The following is a 19,869-nucleotide window of genomic DNA, read 5'->3' as shown; positions in this document are numbered from 1 at the left end:
TGCTTTTGGAAGCTATTGGCCTGGCAGCTCTCCAAGCTTGATAAGATCTGTGTTTGTAAATACATCCTTGAAAGACTGTTTGCCAAGACTATGTGAATGAGTGGAATTCACATTAGCCTAATAAAAAGGGGTTTTGTAGGGACAAGAAGTCTGCTTTGTGAAGCCTAGGTCAGAACAGATTCTGAGATTTTAGCCCAACGGACTGGGGGATTCTGGGAGCTGAAGTCCACACTTCAGCTTAAAAGTTGCCACGTTTGAAAAACCCTGTTTTAGTGCATGGTCTCCTGCAAATCTTTAGACACCCTGATTTTGATTTCACCTTTTCCCTGCTTCTTCAATTCAGACATTCGAATGGATTGGGAAAGTTACAACCAAGATAAAGATGATGACAAACTGATTGATCTCTTGGTGTTTTATGGCGCACAGTTTCCAATCAAGGATACCGATGGCAATGAGATCAATGTCCTGTGGGAATCAGACACCTCCTCTAAAAATGTATCTTTCACTTCTGACTCTACCTGGTCGCGAATAAGGGAGAACCAGGTTAGTATGTGGACTGTTTAAAAAGTGTCATTTTCCTCCCTTGTAAAGGATTTCTCCAAAATAAGGTTTTCTTAGAATACATGGCATTTCTACAATACTACTATAGTCAGCAAGACATTTACAATTCTCTGTGAGTCTACTTATGGTATAGAAAGAGTAAGATTTATCTTGTCTGAAAACAGAAATTTTGGGACCACTGTGGGATTGCCTTTATTTAAATAAAGACTTTAGACTGAGACTCTAGAAAGAGTGCAGAGAAGAGCAACAAAGATGATTAGGAGACTGGAGGTTAAAACATTTGAAGAATGGTTGCAGGAATTGGGTATGTCTAGTATAGTGAAAAGGATTAGGGGTGACATGATAGCAGTCTTCCAATATCTCAGGCTGCCACAAAGAAGGGTGAGGGGGTTTTCTATCTATTCTCCAAAGCACCCGAGGGCAGGACAAGAAGCAATGGATGGAAACTAATCAATGGTTTTTAAGAAGAGATTAGACAATCATTTGTCTGAAATGTTATAGGGTTGCCTGCCTGAGCAGGGGGTTGGATTAGAGGACCTCCAAGGTCCCTTCCAACTCCGTTATTCTGTTCTGTTCTGTGGTATGTTCTATGTTGTGTTATGTTCTATGTTGTGTTGTATTGCATTGTGTTCTATTCCATTCCATTCCATTCCATTCTATTCTAATCTTTATTGTACTTCTATTTCTATTTCTTATTCTAATCTAGTCCAGTCCAGTGCAGTCCATTATCCTATTCTATTCTATCCTATCCTATCCTATCCTATCCTATTCTAATCTATTCATCAGCTGACTTCCCTTCCAAGTGGGGCAGTACTTTCTGTGCCCTATTTCCTTCATTCTCAGTTGATATTGCTTTCAGAGTTGCCATCATTCATAAGCAGCCGGTGAAGAATAAAACACCTGGAGAGCTTCTCCTCTTGCTGTATAACTTCTTTCCTGTCAAATCACGTGCCTGTCAGAAGGGCCATTTGCAGTCCTCAAACCCTCCGGTACAGTGTTTCTCATCCTTGACAAATTTAAGATGGGTGCATGTCAACTCCCAGAATTCCCCAGTCAGCGTGTTGGCTAGGGGATTCTGGGCATTGACGTCTGCCCATCTTAAAGTTGTCAAAGCTGAAGATCACCGCTCCACTCTTTCACTATAACACAAGGTTTTAATCCTTGCTAGGGAAATTGTCTGTGCCATTGCAGCAATGAAAAAGATTAACACGACTTGATTTTTGTCCTTTAAAGGACAGTAGATGGACATTGCTTGTTCCATTTTGGCCAATGGAGTGTGGGAAATCACTCTGCAGCTGTATCAGTAGACAGAGGATTTAGGGCGAGCAAGTGTAAGAAGGTTGGTCCCTACACATGATCTACTAAGAAGAGTATTCTGAAGCTGTTTTATGGCAGCTTCTAGGTAAGAATAGAAGGTTGAAGGACTGTGGTTTCCCTACTTGATGTGCAATAAAAGCTGAAAAACTGTTTTCACGTTCATGGCTGAGCTTTGTTTCCTTCTGTCCCCACTGTGATTGCGATATTCAAAATGCAAAATTCCATCCACTTAAGTTACATCCGTACTGTTTCCAGCAGAGATTCCAAGCAATTGTGTTGAATCACCTCTTTAGAATATAGCGGATGTTTGTATTTAATGTATATAACAAAATTTCGCCCCTGTCTCTATGGAATCACGTACCAGTCTTGGCAGGATTTTTTTTTTAACTTCTTCCCCACTTTCACTGTAGAATCTGGAGACGCTATTTGAGGATGATGAAGGAAGTTTTGATGACTCCCTCTGGGAACCACTGACGCTCAAGCCAATAATCTCCGTGGTCCTTCGACCTCACGAGGGTGTTCCCTCGGATTACCCGTTCTGCATCACCCCCAAACAGATCGTAAGTTGCAGCTCCCTTAGCCCAGGCTGGCACGGAATGGGAGGGGCGGAATGGGAGAAGTTGCCACGGCCAACTGGCGGTGGGACAACTCGTCACGACAACTCACCACGGCCAACTCGCTGCAGCGGGTTTGCCACAGCCAACTTGCCATGGGACAATTCATCACAGCCAACGTGCTGTGATGAGACGATGGGATGGGAAAATTCTACAATTAATCTAATGATTTAAGTAATTTAAAATGTATTTTAATTTTTGTCACCACGTTTCATTCTGCCCCTCCTATGGCATCCTTTTTTAAAATAATTCTATTCCATCATCTCTTTGATATTAGTGTAACTCTTGTCCCTCAGCAAGTTGTCTGGGGGCTGATTGGCTGTCGGAGGTGTCCTAGACCCCTCTAGATAGGAAATAGTGCGGAGCAGTGGTGGGTTTCCATTTTTTTTACTACCGGTTCACTCTTGTGCGTACACTCGTGCATGATGCTTTTGCACATGCGCAGAAGCGTCCGGGCTTCTGGGCGGAGCCTAGCACCACTACTACTGGTTTGCCCGATCTGGGCCGAACCAAGAACAACCCACCTCTGATATGGAAGGAGGTGGGAGACTGAGAAGGTCAACAGCCACCTTTCTGTTTTTGCTGTCTCCATAGTGTTCCAGTTTCCTCCCAGTTCCTCAGATTTCAGTTAAAAAAAAAATCAGAAGTCTGGTAGCACATTTTCCGACTAACTATTGTTTTTTTAAAAAAAATCAGAAGAGTTTGCATATTGTAGGACCTTTCGGAATTTTGGCCACCCACCCAACCATCTCTCCAACTTGGGTAGGGTAGTACTTTCTCCATCATAGCAGTTTTAAGATGGGTGGACTTCAAGTCCTAGAATTCCCAGTCAAAGGGGAAGTTAGGTTGACGGGGGAATTCGGGGAGATGCACTGGAATCAGGGGTCCCTAAACTTGGCAACTTTAAGACTTGTGGACTTCAGGCCTTAAAGTTGAAGTCCACAAATCTTAAAAGTTGCCAAGTTTGAAGACTCCTCCACTAGATGGTCAAAAACAATGAAAGTTCTCTGTATCTCTGTCATCTTCTGATGTTTCAGCCTTCCATCCTTTCGAGGTGGGTGAAATGAGGACCCAGACTGTGGGGGCGATATGCTGACTCTGTAAACCGCTTAGAGAGGGCTGAAAGCCCTATGAAGCGGTATATAAGTCTAACTGCTATTGCTAACTGCTATTGCTTGTCCAAAAACTGCAGGCCAGGGCAGCATGGGAAATTTTGGGAATCTTAAAATTTTGCCAAGGCGGAGAACGCTGACCTTATTCCTTCACTCCTGCTATCCCTTTCTTTTGATGGATTCTTTGAATAAGATACGACTGTTGTTTCCAGGTTATCCCTGCAGGTGGCACTGCTGCCATTCACATCTCCTTTACTCCTCTGATGCTTCCGGAAATCATCCATAAGTTCGAATGTGAAGGTTTTGCCCTTGGCTTCATGAGTCTGGACAGCGAGGTACATAAAGAAAGCAAGGGTCATTTGCATTTTTCGGGAGTTCTTTTTTCTTCTTCTTTCTCTTTTGCTCTCCAGAAAATCAGGCTTTTCTGCAGAAGGAGTAAGCTGTGGTGATGCTTATTTTGTGGGTGTGATGTACAAGGTATCTGTATCCCCCCTTAGATGAGTTTCCCTCTCTGTCCCCCAGCCAAATACATTCAACAGGGCTCCTCAACCATTAACGAAGCATTTTCAGAGAAGGGGGAGAGTTTTTAATCCATTTTTTCCCCAACTCAGTCACATGTGCCTCTATCAGGATCCAATCTAGAAGCTGGAGGAGACACTTCTCGACGTCATTTTGTCAATCAACTGGTAGCAGACATGGGTTTTACTCCAGTGCTTCAAAGGGGGATGATGCTGAAGAGTTAGCCAAGTTGGCAGCTGTGTTGGCCAATCCCCTGGCATTTTGATACGGTCCTTAAAATCCTCCCATTTATTGATGGGATTCGCCCCAAACTTAGGTTTTATAAATTGCTTGCTAACTAAACTCCACCACTCAGCCTTTTACTTACTGTCAGTTGCCGGGATTTATTTATTTAAGAACCAAATGTATATGGCTGCCCATCTCACAAGAAGAGAGATCAAAATAGAAGTTTTTAAGAAGATGTTGGACAACCATTTGTCTGAAGTGGTGTAGGGTTTCCTGCCTAAGCAGGGGGTTGGACTAGAAGACCTCCAAGGTCCCTTCCAACTCTGTTATTCTACTCTATTCTATTCTAAGATCAGGCAGGGAGGACATGTTACGGACCCCCATCAGCCGAAGAATTCCAACCGGCGGGGTCCCAAGAAGAGAGCCTTCTCTGATGCTTCCCCCAGTTGGTGGAATATTCTGCCCCCGATGGTGAGGAGGGGCACCACTATTTTGGTCCTCTGTAAAGCTATAAAAGCCTTGCTTTTGGGCCTTACGGAAGAGCACACGAACCTGGGCTAGTTACATTCTGAAAACCCTCCCCGCATCTTCTAATTGACTTTTAGTATTAATTTTCATTCCATCCTTGCCTTGTCTATGGAGGTTCTCAGTCATCCAGGCCATGGTTGCCCCAAAAGTGCTTTTTCAAAAGGCAACTGCTTCTTCATTTGTTTCTTGGATTGGTTCTGGGAGGCAGGATGAGTACCGACACTTTTTTCCTCACAAGGAATAAGGTAGTGAATCACAAGGCAGCTGACACCAACAACTTCTAGCTGCCGTGTTGAGTACTAAACAAACGATAAGTACTGGGACAGAATTTTCACATCAAAACACATTGGGTACAGGTAGTCCTCAAATTATGACCACAACTGAGCCCAACATTTTTGTTCTTAAATGAGACAGTTGTTAAATGAATTTTGTTCCATTTCTGACCTCCCTTGCCTCAGTTGTTAAGTGAATCCCTGCAGTTGATGTTAGTAACCTGGCTGTTAAGTGAATCTGGCTTCCCCATTGACTCTGCTGGTCAGAAGTCACAAAAGGTCACATGATCCTGGGACACTACAGCCATCATAAGTATGAATCATTTGCCAAGTGTTCAAATTTTTATTGTGTGGCCTTAGGGATGCTGCATTGATAAATAAGTGTGTAAAACAGTCATAAGTCACTGTTTTCAGTCAGGTTGTAACTTTGAATGCTCACTAAATGAATTGTTATAGGTCACCTGAATCTGAGATTAGAGATGATTATGCTGTATGGTAACTTAATGTGAATGATAAAACTGCCTTTCAAAGGAGCTGGAACCAATATTGGGGGGGGGGGGGAATCAAGGAAATCTCCCCTTTTCCATAACATAGGTAGTCTTCAAGTTACAACGGTTTGTTTAATGACAGTTCAAAGTTACAATGGGACTGAAAATGTGACGTGATGATTTTTCACAATTATGGCCACTGCAACATCGCCATGGTCACATGATCAAAATTCAGACACCTGGCAACTGACTCAAAATTATGACGGTTGCAGTGTCCCAGGACAAGAAAAGCCAATGGGGAAGCCAGATTCACTTAACAACTGTTTTACTAACTTTACAACTGCAGCGATTCACTTAATAACGGTGGCAAGGAAGGTAATAAAACAGGACAAAATTAATTGTCTTACTTAGCAATGGAACTTTTCGGTTCAATTGGGGTAATCGGTCAAGGAGAACAGTAGAACAATAATATTTATATGTTAAAGTTATTGAAGTAAATTGAATGAACTGAACGCCCTTCCCAATCTAGTTTCATCCCTTTTGACTTTCCTCTCTCTCAGATTATCCGGGAAGTACCTGGGAAAGTAACTCGTGAAGATGGACACTTGCTTGCCCCCCTGAGGATCGATTTGCAAGCATTCGTCAAACCTGCTTTGTAAGCCAATACTGGGTGTGAAAGGGGCATAATACGAAATATGACTATATGACTTACCGTATTTTTCGGAGTATAAGACGCACTGGAGTATAAGACGCACCAAGGTTTTAAAGAGGCAAAAAAAAAAAGTTTTTGCAGTCTGCGCACCTCCCAAAAATGAATAGCCTTTAGGAGGGTTATAGAGTGCTCCTGGGGGGTGCCCCCCCAAATGGCCCATTTTTTGCAAAAGGGGGCCCATTTTTTTTTTTAAAAAAAGGGGCATGGATAGCCTTTAGAGGCTTATAGAGTCCTCCTGGGGGCTGGGGAGGGCAAAACTGAGGGAAAAATGGCCCGTTTCTCTCTAATTTCTCCCCTCCCCAGCCCCCAGGAGCACTCTGAAAGCCACCTACAGGCACCGCACTGCCATTTTGGTGAAGGGGGCGGGGTTTCAGGAGGCAAAAAATGCTGTATTCAGTGTATAAGACGCAACCTCTTTTTTGAGGGAAAAAAGTTCATCTTATACTCCGAAAAATATGGTATTTATTTTATTTATCTATTAGATTTTTTATCCTGCCTTTGTTACTTTATAAGTACAGGCAGTCCTCGACTTACAACAGTTTATTCAGTGACTCTTCAAAGTTACAACAGCACTAAAAAAAGTGACATAACAATTTTTCACACTTATGGACCGTTGCAGCATCCCCATGGTCACGTGATCACAATTCAGACATTTGGCAACTGACTTGTATTTATGACTGTGGCAGTGTCCTGGGGTCCCGTGATCCCCTTTTGCGACCTTTTAACAAGCAAAGTCAATGGGGAAGCCAGATTCACTTAACAACTGTGCTATTAATGTGAGAACTGCAATGACTCACTTAACAAGTGCGGCAAGAGAGGTCGTAAAATGGGGCGAACCTCACTTAGCAACATTAATTTGGGGTTTAATTACGAGGACTACTTGTAACTCAAAATGGCAAATATACATAATTGTCAGGCCTGTCCCACCTTGGATCTTCAGGAAAGAAAGACCCTCGACTCCATCGGTAGTGAAAAGTGGTTACTGCATAGCAAAGCCAGATCAGAATATTTCCGTGTAAACCAAAGTTGTTTTCGCTTCTCCAGGGCCCTTTCCTCGGTTAATGTCCAATGGTATTCAGACTAGGTGTTTTCATAACAGTACCAAAGTTAGGCACCTCTTTAGTGGGCATTCACATTGTCATACCAGGGGTGGTGTTTACTTAACTTTCCCTACCAGTTCACAAATGAGAGCACACCGACCCACCTACGATTTCCACCACCGGTTTGGCCGAACCTATCTGAACCAGCTGAATATCACCTCTGGTTCTTACACTTGTGTCCTTGGATCTTCCAGGCTCTGTTCTTGGCTGGCACCTTTGGTTCCCCTCATCCTGTCATCCTCCCTCCCTATATTCCCTTACTCCTCCTCCCCACTTTTATGGCAGGAAGCCATCAGAGCAAACCAAGCTGAAGCAATGTGATGGCAGACCTGACCCAAAATTCTCCTATCTCCTCCTGTTTCCTTCAGAACAACAACCCTGTGAAGTGTGTTGGTTGACTTTGGTCCTGGCCCAAAGTCACCTTGTCAACACTAGGATAAGGATTTACAGTCGCCTGATGATTGGCCCAGAATCAACCAGCTGTCTAAAGCAGAACTAGAACTCATGTCTTCTGGTTTCTAGACTAGCAACTTAAGCGTTGGGCAGCTGATTTTGGGGTCTTTGTCATGCATGCGTGTTGGGCGGAGCGCATATAGGAGACACATGCGCATGCATTGGGGGCAGGGGGGGTCACGTGCACATGCGATGGGCAGGAGGGAAATACAGGGGGTGTGCATGCGCAGGGACTGAGGGAGCACAGGGGGATTGTGTGTACATGCGTTGTGGGGCAGGGGGCACTTTCAGAACATGACGACAAAAACGTTAGCCATCACTGGCTTAGATGTTCCTTGTCATTCTTTCCAACTCCAACATTCTTTTGGTGTCCTGCGGTGCCCCCTAAAATTACTTGTCCTTTCAAAAGCACTTCAGGTAGAGCTGGAGAAGTTGCCATTCCAGCACTTTTGGTCCCTAAAAGTATCTTCTGTTCCTAGAACATGGTTGCCCATTTCTAGGAGATGCACCACAAGGACGGGATAGTTGTTCCCATTCTATCCCTGGAGGACAGGAGCTTTCAGCCTTGTAAACTTTTTTTTTTTTACGTTTGTTTTTTTTTCCTTTCTTTTTTTTCTGCTTTTTTTTTTAATATATATATTTTATTATGTTTTCATTCTATACAATCACATATTTACTGTGCTTAATCAGGGCATATAACATTGAATAATAAACACGGCCCTCACTTATATAGAAAATGCCCTCTACAATACAAACCCAGTATACCACCTTAGCCTGCCATACACCCTCTTTCAACCCCCTCCAACTTTCATTCTTCCTTCTCACACACCCCTCTACGCCTACTTCCCCTCCCCTTCTTTCTAACCCTAACCCTGTCACTCCCTCTAATCCATTCCCTCCCTCCCTTCTCCTCCTCCTCTCTCTCACCCTCTCCACCCTCCTTCTTCTTTCACTCGACTCTTTCCTTCGGTATATTTCTATTACCTTCCAGTATATTCGGTTTGTTCTATTTTTGCACTAACATTGAAAAGCCACAGTATACAAATGCAATCATGGAATTTAACACATATTGTATTTCCCCCCTCCCCCCTACCCCTAAATCCCCACCTCCCTTCCCTCCCCCCGACTTCCCAAAGACCATACGTGGTATAACTTTTGGACAATCACAGTCTAAAATATCTCTACATTGAACTCAGCTTCTTACTGTTACCCAAATTTTAAACAATTTAAATTGTTACTGATACTAAGCATAAGCTATCTGGAGTTTCTTAGTCCCATATTTACTTTTTATGTAATCAATCCATTTTTTCCAGTCTCGTTTATATCTCTCGTTTGAGTGTTCTTTGAGATATGCTGAAATTTTGGCCATTTCAGCTAAGTTCATAACTTTCAAAGTCCATTCTTGAATTGTAGGTAAATCTTTCTTCTTCCAATACTGCGCCACCAAGAGTCTTGCTGCCGTTATTAAGTACAGAACCAAATTAGTCTCTGCTGCTGTAAAGTCAATACATATACCCAGTAAAAACAACTGGGGGGTGAATTTTATCCTTCTTTTGAAAATGTTTTGCAGGATCCACCATATTTTTATCCAAAATGCCTTGACATTACGACATGTCCACCATATATGAAAATATGTAGCATCACAAGAACCACATCTCCAACATTTAGGTTGAACATTTGGATACATAGAGGCAAGCTTTTTAGGATCTAGGTGCCATCTATAAAACATCTTATAAAAATTTTCTCTCAAGTTTTGTGCTTGTGTAAATTTCACATTTCTTACCCAGATTCTTTCCCATGTTTCAAGCATTATTGGTTCCTCGATATTCTGAGCCCATTTTATCATACAATCCTTAATCAGTTCCGTTTCAGAATCCATCTGTATTAGTACATTATATATCCTCTTTATGTGCATTGAGCTTTGATCTCTTATTTGTTTAAACAAATTATCCTCAACTTTTACAAAGCCAATTTTTTTATCTGTTTTCCACCTAGCCTGTAGTTGACCATACTGAAACCACGTTTGAACTACCTTCTCTTCTTTAAGTACCTCTAAAGATTTTAGTTGCATCACCCCTCTTTCTGAGATAAGAAGTTGTCTATAGGTGGTTCTATCGTGTTTTTGTTCTACATTCATATTTTCAATTGCATGTCTAGGAATTGCCCACATGGGCACTTTATCATTTAATTTATGTTGATATTTTTTCCAAACCCGCAATAAAGCATTTCTTAAGATATGATTTTTAAATTTCTTATCCATTTTTTTGTTAAATAACAGGTAAGCATGCCAACCATATAACAAGTCATATCCCTCGATATTCAAAATTCTGTCATTAGTTAGATGAATCCAGTCACTAATTGCAGATAATGCCACTGCGTCGTAGTATAATTTTAAGTTAGGTAATTTCAATCCTCTTCTTTCACGTGCATCTTGCATTATTTTCATCTTTACCCTCGGCTTCTTTCCTGCCCACACAAATTTGTTAATACCCTTCTGCCATTCTGAAAGATTCGCATCTCTTTTAAGTATTGGTAACATTTGAAAAAGAAATAAAAATTTTGGTAAAATGTTCATTTTTACTGCCGCTATTCTACCCAGCAAGGACAAATGTAATTTTTCCCACCTTTTCAACTGCCAAAGTGGTTCATAATTATGCTTATATAATTTCCCATTTGAGATTAAAATATTAACTCCAAGATATTTAACTTTTTTAACTACCTCACATCTTAGCATCGCCCCCAGTTCTTCCTTCTGTTTGATAGTCATATTTATAGCTAATATTTTGGTTTTTCCTAGATTTATTTTAAATCCCAAGACTTGACCATATTGATTGATCGTGTTCAATAATACCCTACTAGATTCCTGCGGTTGTTCCAATATTATGACCAGATCATCCGCAAATGCACGGACTCTATATTCTTGCTGTCTAATTTTAATCCCTTTTAGACCGCCCAAGCCCCGTATCTTATTCAACAGTATTTCCAAAGTTATAATAAACAATAATGGGGACAGAGGACAGCCCTGTCTTGTATCTTTTTCAATTTGAAAGGAGTCTGTCAGACTTCCATTGACAATGATCTGGGCTGTTTGCTGCTGATATATTGCACCAATTGACCGTAAAAAGCCATCTCCTATCTGCATTTTTTGCAATGTCTTCAGCAGGAATTGCCAATTAACTCGATCAAAGGCTTTCTCCGCATCCAAAAATATGAATGCGGCCGGGATTTGATTGTTCTTTCCCAGGTATTCTAAAGCGTTAATAATTAATCTAACGTTGTTCTTCATCTGTCTGCCCTGTATAAAACCAGTTTGATCGGTATGTATCAATTGTTGAATTACCACCATTAGCCTATTTGCTAATATTTTAGTAAAAATTTTATAATCTACATTGAGTAATGAAATAGGTCTATAATTTTTTGGTTGGGTAAGGTCTTGGTCTTCTTTGGGTATCAACGATATGAACGCTGTCTTCCACGAAGGGGGCACTTTCCCTCCCGATTGAATTTTATTGAATAGTTCTCTGAGGGGTTCTACCATTTCTAACTGTAAATTTTTATAATAAACAGCTGTTAAACCATCTGTGCCTGGTGCTTTCCCTAACTTTAATTGTTTAATTGCCTGCAAAATTTCCCCAGAGGTTATAGGTTGATTCAGCTTATGCCTATGTTCTTCTCTAACTAGGGGAATTTTCTCTTTATCTAGGTATTTGTCTATATCTACGTCCTTAATTTTGTCCCCTTTATACAACTCTGTAAAGAATTCCCGAAATACCTTTTGAATCTCTTCCTGTTGAAACACTTCCTTCCCTCTGTAACACAATTTGGATACATTTCGAGCTTTCCTTTTTTTTCTAATCTGATAAGCCAGCCACCTACCAGGTTTATTTGCATTGCGGAAAGTATTATGTTTAGCATATAATAAACTGGTGGCTACCTGGTCAGAGATCAGCATATCAAACTGAGATTTTAATATAGCAATTGTTTCCCTAATCTTTGTATCTCCTGGATTCAATGTTAATTCTGACTCTTTCCCTTTAATTTCCTCTTCCAATTCTTTTCGGTTTTGCCCTTGTTTGTGTCTATGTATTTTGTTTATATTCATTAATACTCCTCTCATATACGCTTTGCTTGCATCCCATACATATTCCATAGATGTACCCTTATTCATATTGAGAACAAAATATTCCGATAGCAATTTTTTACAATCATTAACATACTTTTCATATCTAAATAAGTTTTCATTCAACCTCCAGGACCTTCTTGCCTGGGCTACCCTTCCCAATTCCATCCAGACTGAATTATGATCTGAAAGAACTCTCGCCATAATCTTTGTCTTCTTCACCCTGCAAAGTAAATCATTTGTAATTAGTATAAAATCAATCCTTGAAAGAGATTGATGTCTGTTGGAAAAAAAGGTAAAGTCATATTCTTCTGCATGCCTCTCGCGCCAAGCGTCTCGCAATTCAAAGTCGTCCAGCATGTCAAAAAAGGGTTTGGGTAACTTAGCTCGGAATTTGGTGTTCGGGCGAGATGTCTTCTTATCTCTTTTGGTGTCGATCACGCCATTCCAGTCACCCATTAATATACAAGACTCAAAGTCCCACTGTACTAATTTAGCATGGAGATTTCTATAAAATCCATCTTGTTGTTGGTTAGGAGCATAAATTCCCAAAAGTAACGTCTTTTTCCCTTCTAAGATTAAATCTAATGCAATATATCTTCCAAAGGGATCTGCTTCAATTAGCTCAGCTTTAATGTCTTTTCTTAAGTATACTACTATGCCGTTTTTCTTTTCCATGGCTGAGGTCGCAAAATGTTGGCCCAGTTTGGGGTTAAACAAATATTTTTGATCAGTTGATTTGATATGAGTTTCTTGCAAACAAATTATGTCATTCTTAAACTGTTTGAGATAATGAAATATTTTCTTTCTTTTCTGTGGGGAGTTCAGTCCGTTAACATTCCATGTCAAAATCTTAGTTGTCATTTTTGGTTGCCTGAAGCTTTTTTAGAGCCTCCCGCAAGGCCTGTCTCACCTTTGGTTTGGCTCCTCCCACAGCTTCTGAGCTTGTTGCAGTAGCTCCTTGATCAGTGGCCAACGATTGTTGAGATTGTTGCATGGTTGTTTGTTTATCCGTTTGTCTGGTGGTCATACGGTTGGATCTTTTTTCCTTGACTCCTTGCCCTTCCGGGAGAGGGAGATGATACGTTTTATCTGATGGTTGTGTGGTTTGCTGTTTATCTTGTTCGTCTCGTGGTTTTTCACCATATCCCGAAGATTCAGGGTATCCCATCTTCAGAATCTTATGATAGAAATCACGAGCTTTCCATACAGAACTGAGACGATATCTTTGTTTGTCCATTGTAACTATAATACCGAATGGGGCATCCCATCTGTACTGTATCTGACGCTTTCTGAGCTCTTCCACCAGAAAAGCATAATCTCTTCTGGCTCTTAGCATTTGAGGTGGTATTTCTTTCAAAACAATCAGATCCTGTCCACCAATTTGAAGCTTAGTATTATAAGACTCTTGTAATATCATATTTCTAGATTCTCTTGTAACAAAGTATATTACCACATCTCGGGGAAGTTGCCTTTGTTTTGCCGCCCACGAGTTAACACGAAAAGTCTTGTCAATCTGCCAATCAAAATTGGATCCCGGTTTTCCCACCAGACGGTCAAAAGCTTCAGAAAACATTTGCTTTAAGTTCTCCTGCTTTTCTTCACGCAGCCCCCTCACTCTTAATGCAAGTTCCATCTGCTTATACTGTATCATAATAATTTGTTTTTCAGCATTATCAATTTTTTGTTCCACCACTTCAGTTTTGGATATCAGGTTAGTTTTAGCTTCATTGAGAATTTCTAAATTATCTTCCATTCCAGAAATATATTCTGTTATCACATTTACAATTCCCATCATATTATCATTCATTTTAGTGACCCTAGTATCGAATTTGTCATATAGAACTTCCATCTCATTCCTTATTTCATCTTTGAACTCTCTAAGCATTTCTAGATTCTGTTCTCTGGATTCTCTAAACATTTCTAAGTTCTGTTCTCTGGATTCTTTGAACATTTCCAAGAAAAATTCTTTTGTTAGTACGTCTCCACTAGGGGGCATAGATGGTGGGGGCTGCAACTTTGTGCCAGGTATGGGAGACGTTTTCGGAGGTAATTTCACAGAGGTTGATTTGGATGCCATTATATTTTGGTTTTAATTATTTATTCTAAATTGCTAATCCACTGTGCTGTTTGGAGAAAAAGAAATTCCCCCCCCCTTTTTTTTTTTACGAAGGGTTTTACGGAGGGTTTCAAAAGAGAAAGTTCGTTTGGAATGTTTGGAATGTCTCTGTATCAACAACAAAGAGTCTTTGAAGGCTTTAAGGGAGTAGGTCTAATTAGATTATAAGAAGTTATTCCTTTGATTCTGTACCAGGAAGCCGGGGATAACAAATGCAGAAGCTGTAAACGCCATTTTGAAGACAATTAAACAAAAGAGATTTTTATAACATTGAAGCTGGTATTTCAGATAGAGAAAAATTTTAAAGTTCACAAGTTTGGTCTTTGCTCGTATTGATTTTCAATAGTCTGTTTTCTAAAGATTGTCCTAAGGGGGAGGGGTTCCTGTCTTGTGCTGTGAATAACAGCTGAGAAGTTCAGGTCGGAGTTGAATGACTCAGCTTTGGGTTGATCCTTCCCCTCCGTCCACAGCCCAAAAAGAAACAAACTGTGAACTTCAAAGAAGATTCTTACCAGCTGAGATTCCTCACTGCTTTTTTCTTGTCTGAAAAAAGAGTTATCTTCTTGATATTGAGTAGATAACGAACCAGAACTCTGGGGGCAGCTCTGTTAAGCTACCGACGGCGCCAGGCCCTTCCCCGGAAGTCTCAGCCTTGGAAACTTTAAGACTTGTAGATTTCAACACCCAGAATTCCTCAGCCAGCCATGAACTGTCAAGTTTGGGATTGTTAAAGTTGCCAAGTTTAGAGACCCCTGACCTAGAGCACTTGTCATCCAGGGCAGGGGTCACCAACCCTTTGGACCTCAGGGACTACTACATTCATGATTTTAAATCCTGCGGATCACTAATATGATCTGCCTAATATACTGCCTAGGTGGGAGTGGCAAGGCGGTCATGTGACTGGGTAGGTGTGGCCAACTTGATGTCACTTAATGTGGAGGGATGCCTTGACGGCCTCTACTTCCCTGTCCCCTCTCCTCCCAGCCACTCCTCACCTGAGCCTACCCGGGCTCTTTAGGGCCCCAAGAGGAAGCAGTTGCTGGAGCTGAGCAGCTACCAGGAGAAAGAGTTGGCAAAAGAGCTCAGTTCAAATTGGCTCTGACCGAGAAGGAGGCTCAGCAGAAGCACCTCACTGAGGACTAGGAGCATAGGGTTTCCAAGCAGAGGGAAGACCTGTGGGAGTGCAAGGCCAGGTGCCAGTGCCTGGAGGCTCAGTGGGCTGAGATGGTCAGCCAGTTCCAGGCCATGATGCAGTCCCACTGGAACGAAGCCATCCAGCTCTTCGCTACCAGCGGCTCTTCCCTCCAGCCTTTGCCCAAAGCCCCCCAGCAAGAGTCTGAAGCAGACCCCAAGTGGGACTTTCTGCCCCCCTCCGGCCCCCACAAAAAGTCTCTGAAGGGGGAGACTTTGCAGCAACACAAGCGTTCATTGCACTTATCCGGCTCAGGGGCCGTAGTTTGAAGACCCTTGATAGTGCAATATAAAAAAATGCAAATATTCTCTGCGGACCAGCAAAATTTTCTCACAGTTGGTGACCACTGATCCAGAGATTGGTACATGATTTCCATCTTTCATCTTTTTCATCATTTTCTGGAATTTGGAAGAGTGTTCTTCAATGCTTAACTTTTCCTACTCTATTTTTTCTCCTTTTCCAGTAAGTCACAATATTCTGCTTTCTTCCTGCAGGTTGACAGTTGAAACGGATTACGAGAGAGGGTTGGTGTTCCATGCAGCGGCTAGCAGCTTAATCCCAAAATCTCTGGCCATGGATGTAAGTCATGGTTTTCTGCTTCTGAAATTGCCAACATGCTTGCGCTTTGCGGAAAAGGAAATATATAACTTTCATAACATATTTGCCTTTTTTGGGGAAAAAAGTCATTTTGGAGCAGGCACACCGAACTTGTCCAAGAATAATTAGAAGGGAGATAGAGAGAACTTTGTAAGTGAATAAGAAGCCACTATTTCATGTGGAACAACTCTGATTTGTTCCTAGAATCAGCTAATTGTTCACAACACATTAGCCATAAAATAATAACTGAAAATGTAAGCGATGTTGGGAAAACATCCCAAACTGTTGGGCTTGCCTTCACCAGTAGTAGCCAGAAAAGGCTAGTTCTTGACTTACAACCGTTCGTTTAGTGACTGTACAAAGTTGGCAAGGAAGGTTGTAAAATGGGGCAAAACTCACTTAATAACTGTCTTCGACCCCAGCTTGGTTATCCCCCCAAATGTTTCCCATGTGATGCCATCTCAAATACAAATTAGTTCAGAAATTCCTATAACTTTTACAGTAAAATATTTTTTTACATTTTTTCATGTTTGTCTGATACTGCAGAAGGTTTTCTACCAATAGGAGCTGTCTGACTGTATCCAAGTAAGAGTTAGTCCTTGACTTATGACTGCAATTGAGCCCAACATTTCTGTTGCTAAGCAAGACACTTGTTAAATGAGTTTTCCCCCCTTTATGAATTTTCCTGCCACGGTTGCTAAGTGAATCACCCCAATTGTTAAATTAGTAACATGGATTGTTAAGTGAATCTGGCTTCCCTGTTGACTTTGCTTGTCAGAAGGTTGCAAAAGGGGATCACATGACCCTGGGACACTGCAACCGTCATAAAGATGAGCCAGTTGCCAGAATTTTGATGATGTAACAATGGGGAAGCTGGAACGGTCATGTGAAAAATGTCTCGTTACTTTTTTCAATGCTGTTGTAATTTCTAAACAATTACTAAACAAATGGTTGTAAGTTGAGGATTACCTTCAGTTGCAAAATTGCAGTAGCAATAGTAATAGCACTTAGACTTATATATTGCTTCACAGTTCTTTACAGCCCTCTCTAAACAGTTTACAGAGTCAGCCTCTTGCCCCCAACAATCTGGGTCCTCATTTTACCCAGGATGGATAGGATGGAAGACTGAGTCAACCTTGAGCTTGGTGAGATTCGAACTGCCAAATTGCAGTCAGCCAGGAGTCAGAAGAAGTAGCCTGCAGTACTGCACTCTAACCACTGCATCACTGTGGCTGTTTCTGCTATTCCTCAAAAAAAATTGGCTTTTCAGACTGTGGACAGGGATGCAATTTATTTTATTTTATGCAAACCCCTACTCACCATTTGCTCCCATGCACTGACACACTATATCCCCTCCCCCTTGGCCCCTAATTCCTGCTTTTTACAGCCCCCAATAATTTGGGTCTTCATTTTACCCACCTCAGAAGGATGGAAGGCTGGGTCAACCTTGAACCCGTGAGAATCGAACTGCTGAACTGCTGGCAGTCAGCAACCAGCAGAAGTAACCTGTAATGCTGCATTCTAACTACTGTGCCAACTAGGCTCTTCATTTGGGGTGTTGGAAGTCCTACAAGGGGGCCAGGCGAAGGAAGGGCGTCTGTCCTAGAAATCCCACGTCTGAAACGCAATGGGGTGAATGGATTCTGTTTTTTTTCCCCCTCCTTCAGGTGCTGACCTATTCAGCCACCACTCTGAATGTGAAACTCACCAATAACACAGAGACCCCTCTGGCCTTCAACCTTATTTTGTCAACTCCCTTCTCCATATCCGGCGTGGACCCTGAACACAGCCTGAAAACATCTCAGAGTGAAAGAGATGAAGGAGGAGCACACCTGCTGCTCTACACCTTAGAAAATATGCTGGTACGTTCTTGTTCAAGGGACATTGGGCAGCTCAGGATCACAGCAGGTTAGATCAAGGTGGACCTAAAAATGAGCGGTGTGTGTGTGTGGCGGCAGCCAAAAAAAGCTAGCACAATCCTTGGTGGTTTAAATAGAGGCATAGAAACAAAATCAGTATTAGTACCGCTCAGTGGCTAAGACACTGAGCATGTCAGTCAGAAAGTCAGCAGTTCAGCGGTTCGAATCCCTAGCACCATAGTGGAGTGAGCTCCCGTGACTTGTCCCAGCTTCTATCAACCTAACAGTTCGAAAGTACGTAAAAATGCAAGTAGAAAAATAGGAACCACCTTTGGTGGGAAAGTCACAGCGTTCCGTGCACCTTTGATATTTAGTCATGCTGGCCACATGACCATGGAGATTTTTTCAAACAGCGCTGGCTCTTCGGCTTAGAAACAGAGATGAGCACCTCCCCCTAGAGTCAGGAACTGCTGTCTCATATGTGCGGGGAACCTTTACCTTTATAAAGTAAGGCCACACCTGGAATACTGCATCCAGTATTAGTCATCATGTTATAAAAAAGATGTTGAGACTTTGGAAAAAGTACAGTGAAGAATAACAAGAATGATTAAAGATCTGGAGATTAAAACATATGAAGAACGGTTGCAAGCTTTGGATACAACTAGTCTAGAGAAAAGAAGGACTAGGGGTGACATAATAGCAGTGTTCCAGTATTTGAGCGGCTTCCACAAAGAAGAGGGAGTCAACTTTATTTCCAAAGCAACAGAAGGCAAAAGAAGAAGCAGCTAATCTAGGAGAGAAGCAACTTAGAACTAAGTAGAAACTTCCTGACAGAACAATTAACCAGTGGAACTACTTGCTTCCAGAAGTTGTGGATGCTCCATCACTGGAGGCTTGTAAGAAGAGATTGAAAAGCCATTCAAGTGGAGTAGTACAAGGTTTCCTGTGTGAGCAGGGGGTGGACTAGAAGACCTCCAAGGTCCCTTCCAACTCTTTTTATGATTGATTTAAATAAATAAATAAATAAATAAATAAATAAATAAATAAATAAATAAATAAATAAATAAATAAAAATGAGTTTTAATTTAGAAGGAATTGATCTCTGAGAGAGAGATTTGCAGTGCTCCTCCAACGACTGATGTGGCTAGAGAAATCCTCTTGTTGTTATGGTCTGTTTTTCTCTCCCAGTGGCCTCCTTGTAGCTTGGATGAAAACTTTAAATCATCTCACTGTTTTCATAGACCAATCAAGGAGTTGGACAGGAGGTCTTCTAGTCAAAAGGATTTACCCTGGAAAACATGCTTGTGCATAAGTACATAGTCCGTTTGCACGGTACGGTTATTGAAATTGGCTAAATCAGCAATACAGGCAGTCCTCAACTTACAACAGTTAATTTAGTGACTGCTCAAAGTTACAATGGCACTGAAAAAGTCACTTATGACTGTTTTTCACACTTACAACCATTGCAGCATCCCCATAGTCACGTGATCAAAATTCAGACTTTTGGCAACTGGTTCCAGTGATGTGTGGTGAGGTTTATGGCTGGTGAGGCAAAAAGAAAGAAAGCAGATTTTGGCTGCCCTGCCGCTATGTCCGACATAGAGGCGTCCCGCCTGCCTCCTCTACATAAGGAATTTTTCAGCTTTTAACCCTTGCTTAACTCTGCTCGCGTGATCAAAGTCAGACTAGATGAGGCACGTGGTTCTCCTGCCTCCTCCTGTAGAGGGCGCGTTTTTTGAGGCTTTTTTAAACAGTTAAGCACTAAGCAGAGTCATCCACGGTGACTCTGGCAGCAACTACCTCAGCCTTTTTCCTTTTACATTTTTTTTCTTTTCATGATGACAGTGGTGAGGCCCTGCCTCCCCTGCCTCCCCTGACTGCACGTCACTGACTGGTTCATATTTATGACCCACACGGTCATATGATTCCCTTCTGTGACTTTCTGATAAGCAAAGACGATGAGGAAGCCAGATTCACTTAACAACCATGTTACTAGCTTAACAGCTGCACTGATTCACTTAACCACTGTGGCAAGAAAGATCATAAAATGGAGCAAAATTCACTGAACAAATGTCTCATTT

At 41.6% G+C, this 19,869-nt stretch overlaps 1 protein-coding gene across 1 annotated transcript in view; it reads left to right on the top strand.

Moving 5' to 3' along the window:
• The window catches only part of DLEC1 (DLEC1 cilia and flagella associated protein), an 86,792-nt gene that overhangs the window by 61,177 nt on the left and 5,746 nt on the right, over positions 1-19,869 (top strand). Inside the window, exons 29-34 of the mRNA XM_032238265.1 lie at positions 344-543; positions 2,289-2,438; positions 3,817-3,939; positions 6,197-6,291; positions 15,827-15,911; positions 17,597-17,791. Of these exons, the coding sequence (XP_032094156.1) occupies positions 344-543; positions 2,289-2,438; positions 3,817-3,939; positions 6,197-6,291; positions 15,827-15,911; positions 17,597-17,791 (848 nt within the window). The remainder of the gene's footprint in view (positions 1-343; positions 544-2,288; positions 2,439-3,816; positions 3,940-6,196; positions 6,292-15,826; positions 15,912-17,596; positions 17,792-19,869) is intronic.

Source organism: Thamnophis elegans, chromosome Z (genome assembly GCF_009769535.1).
Source record: "Thamnophis elegans isolate rThaEle1 chromosome Z, rThaEle1.pri, whole genome shotgun sequence".
NCBI lineage: Eukaryota > Metazoa > Chordata > Lepidosauria > Squamata > Colubridae > Thamnophis > Thamnophis elegans.
Note: the sequence above shows the minus strand (reverse complement) of the source record. Positions and strands in the feature narration are given on the sequence as shown.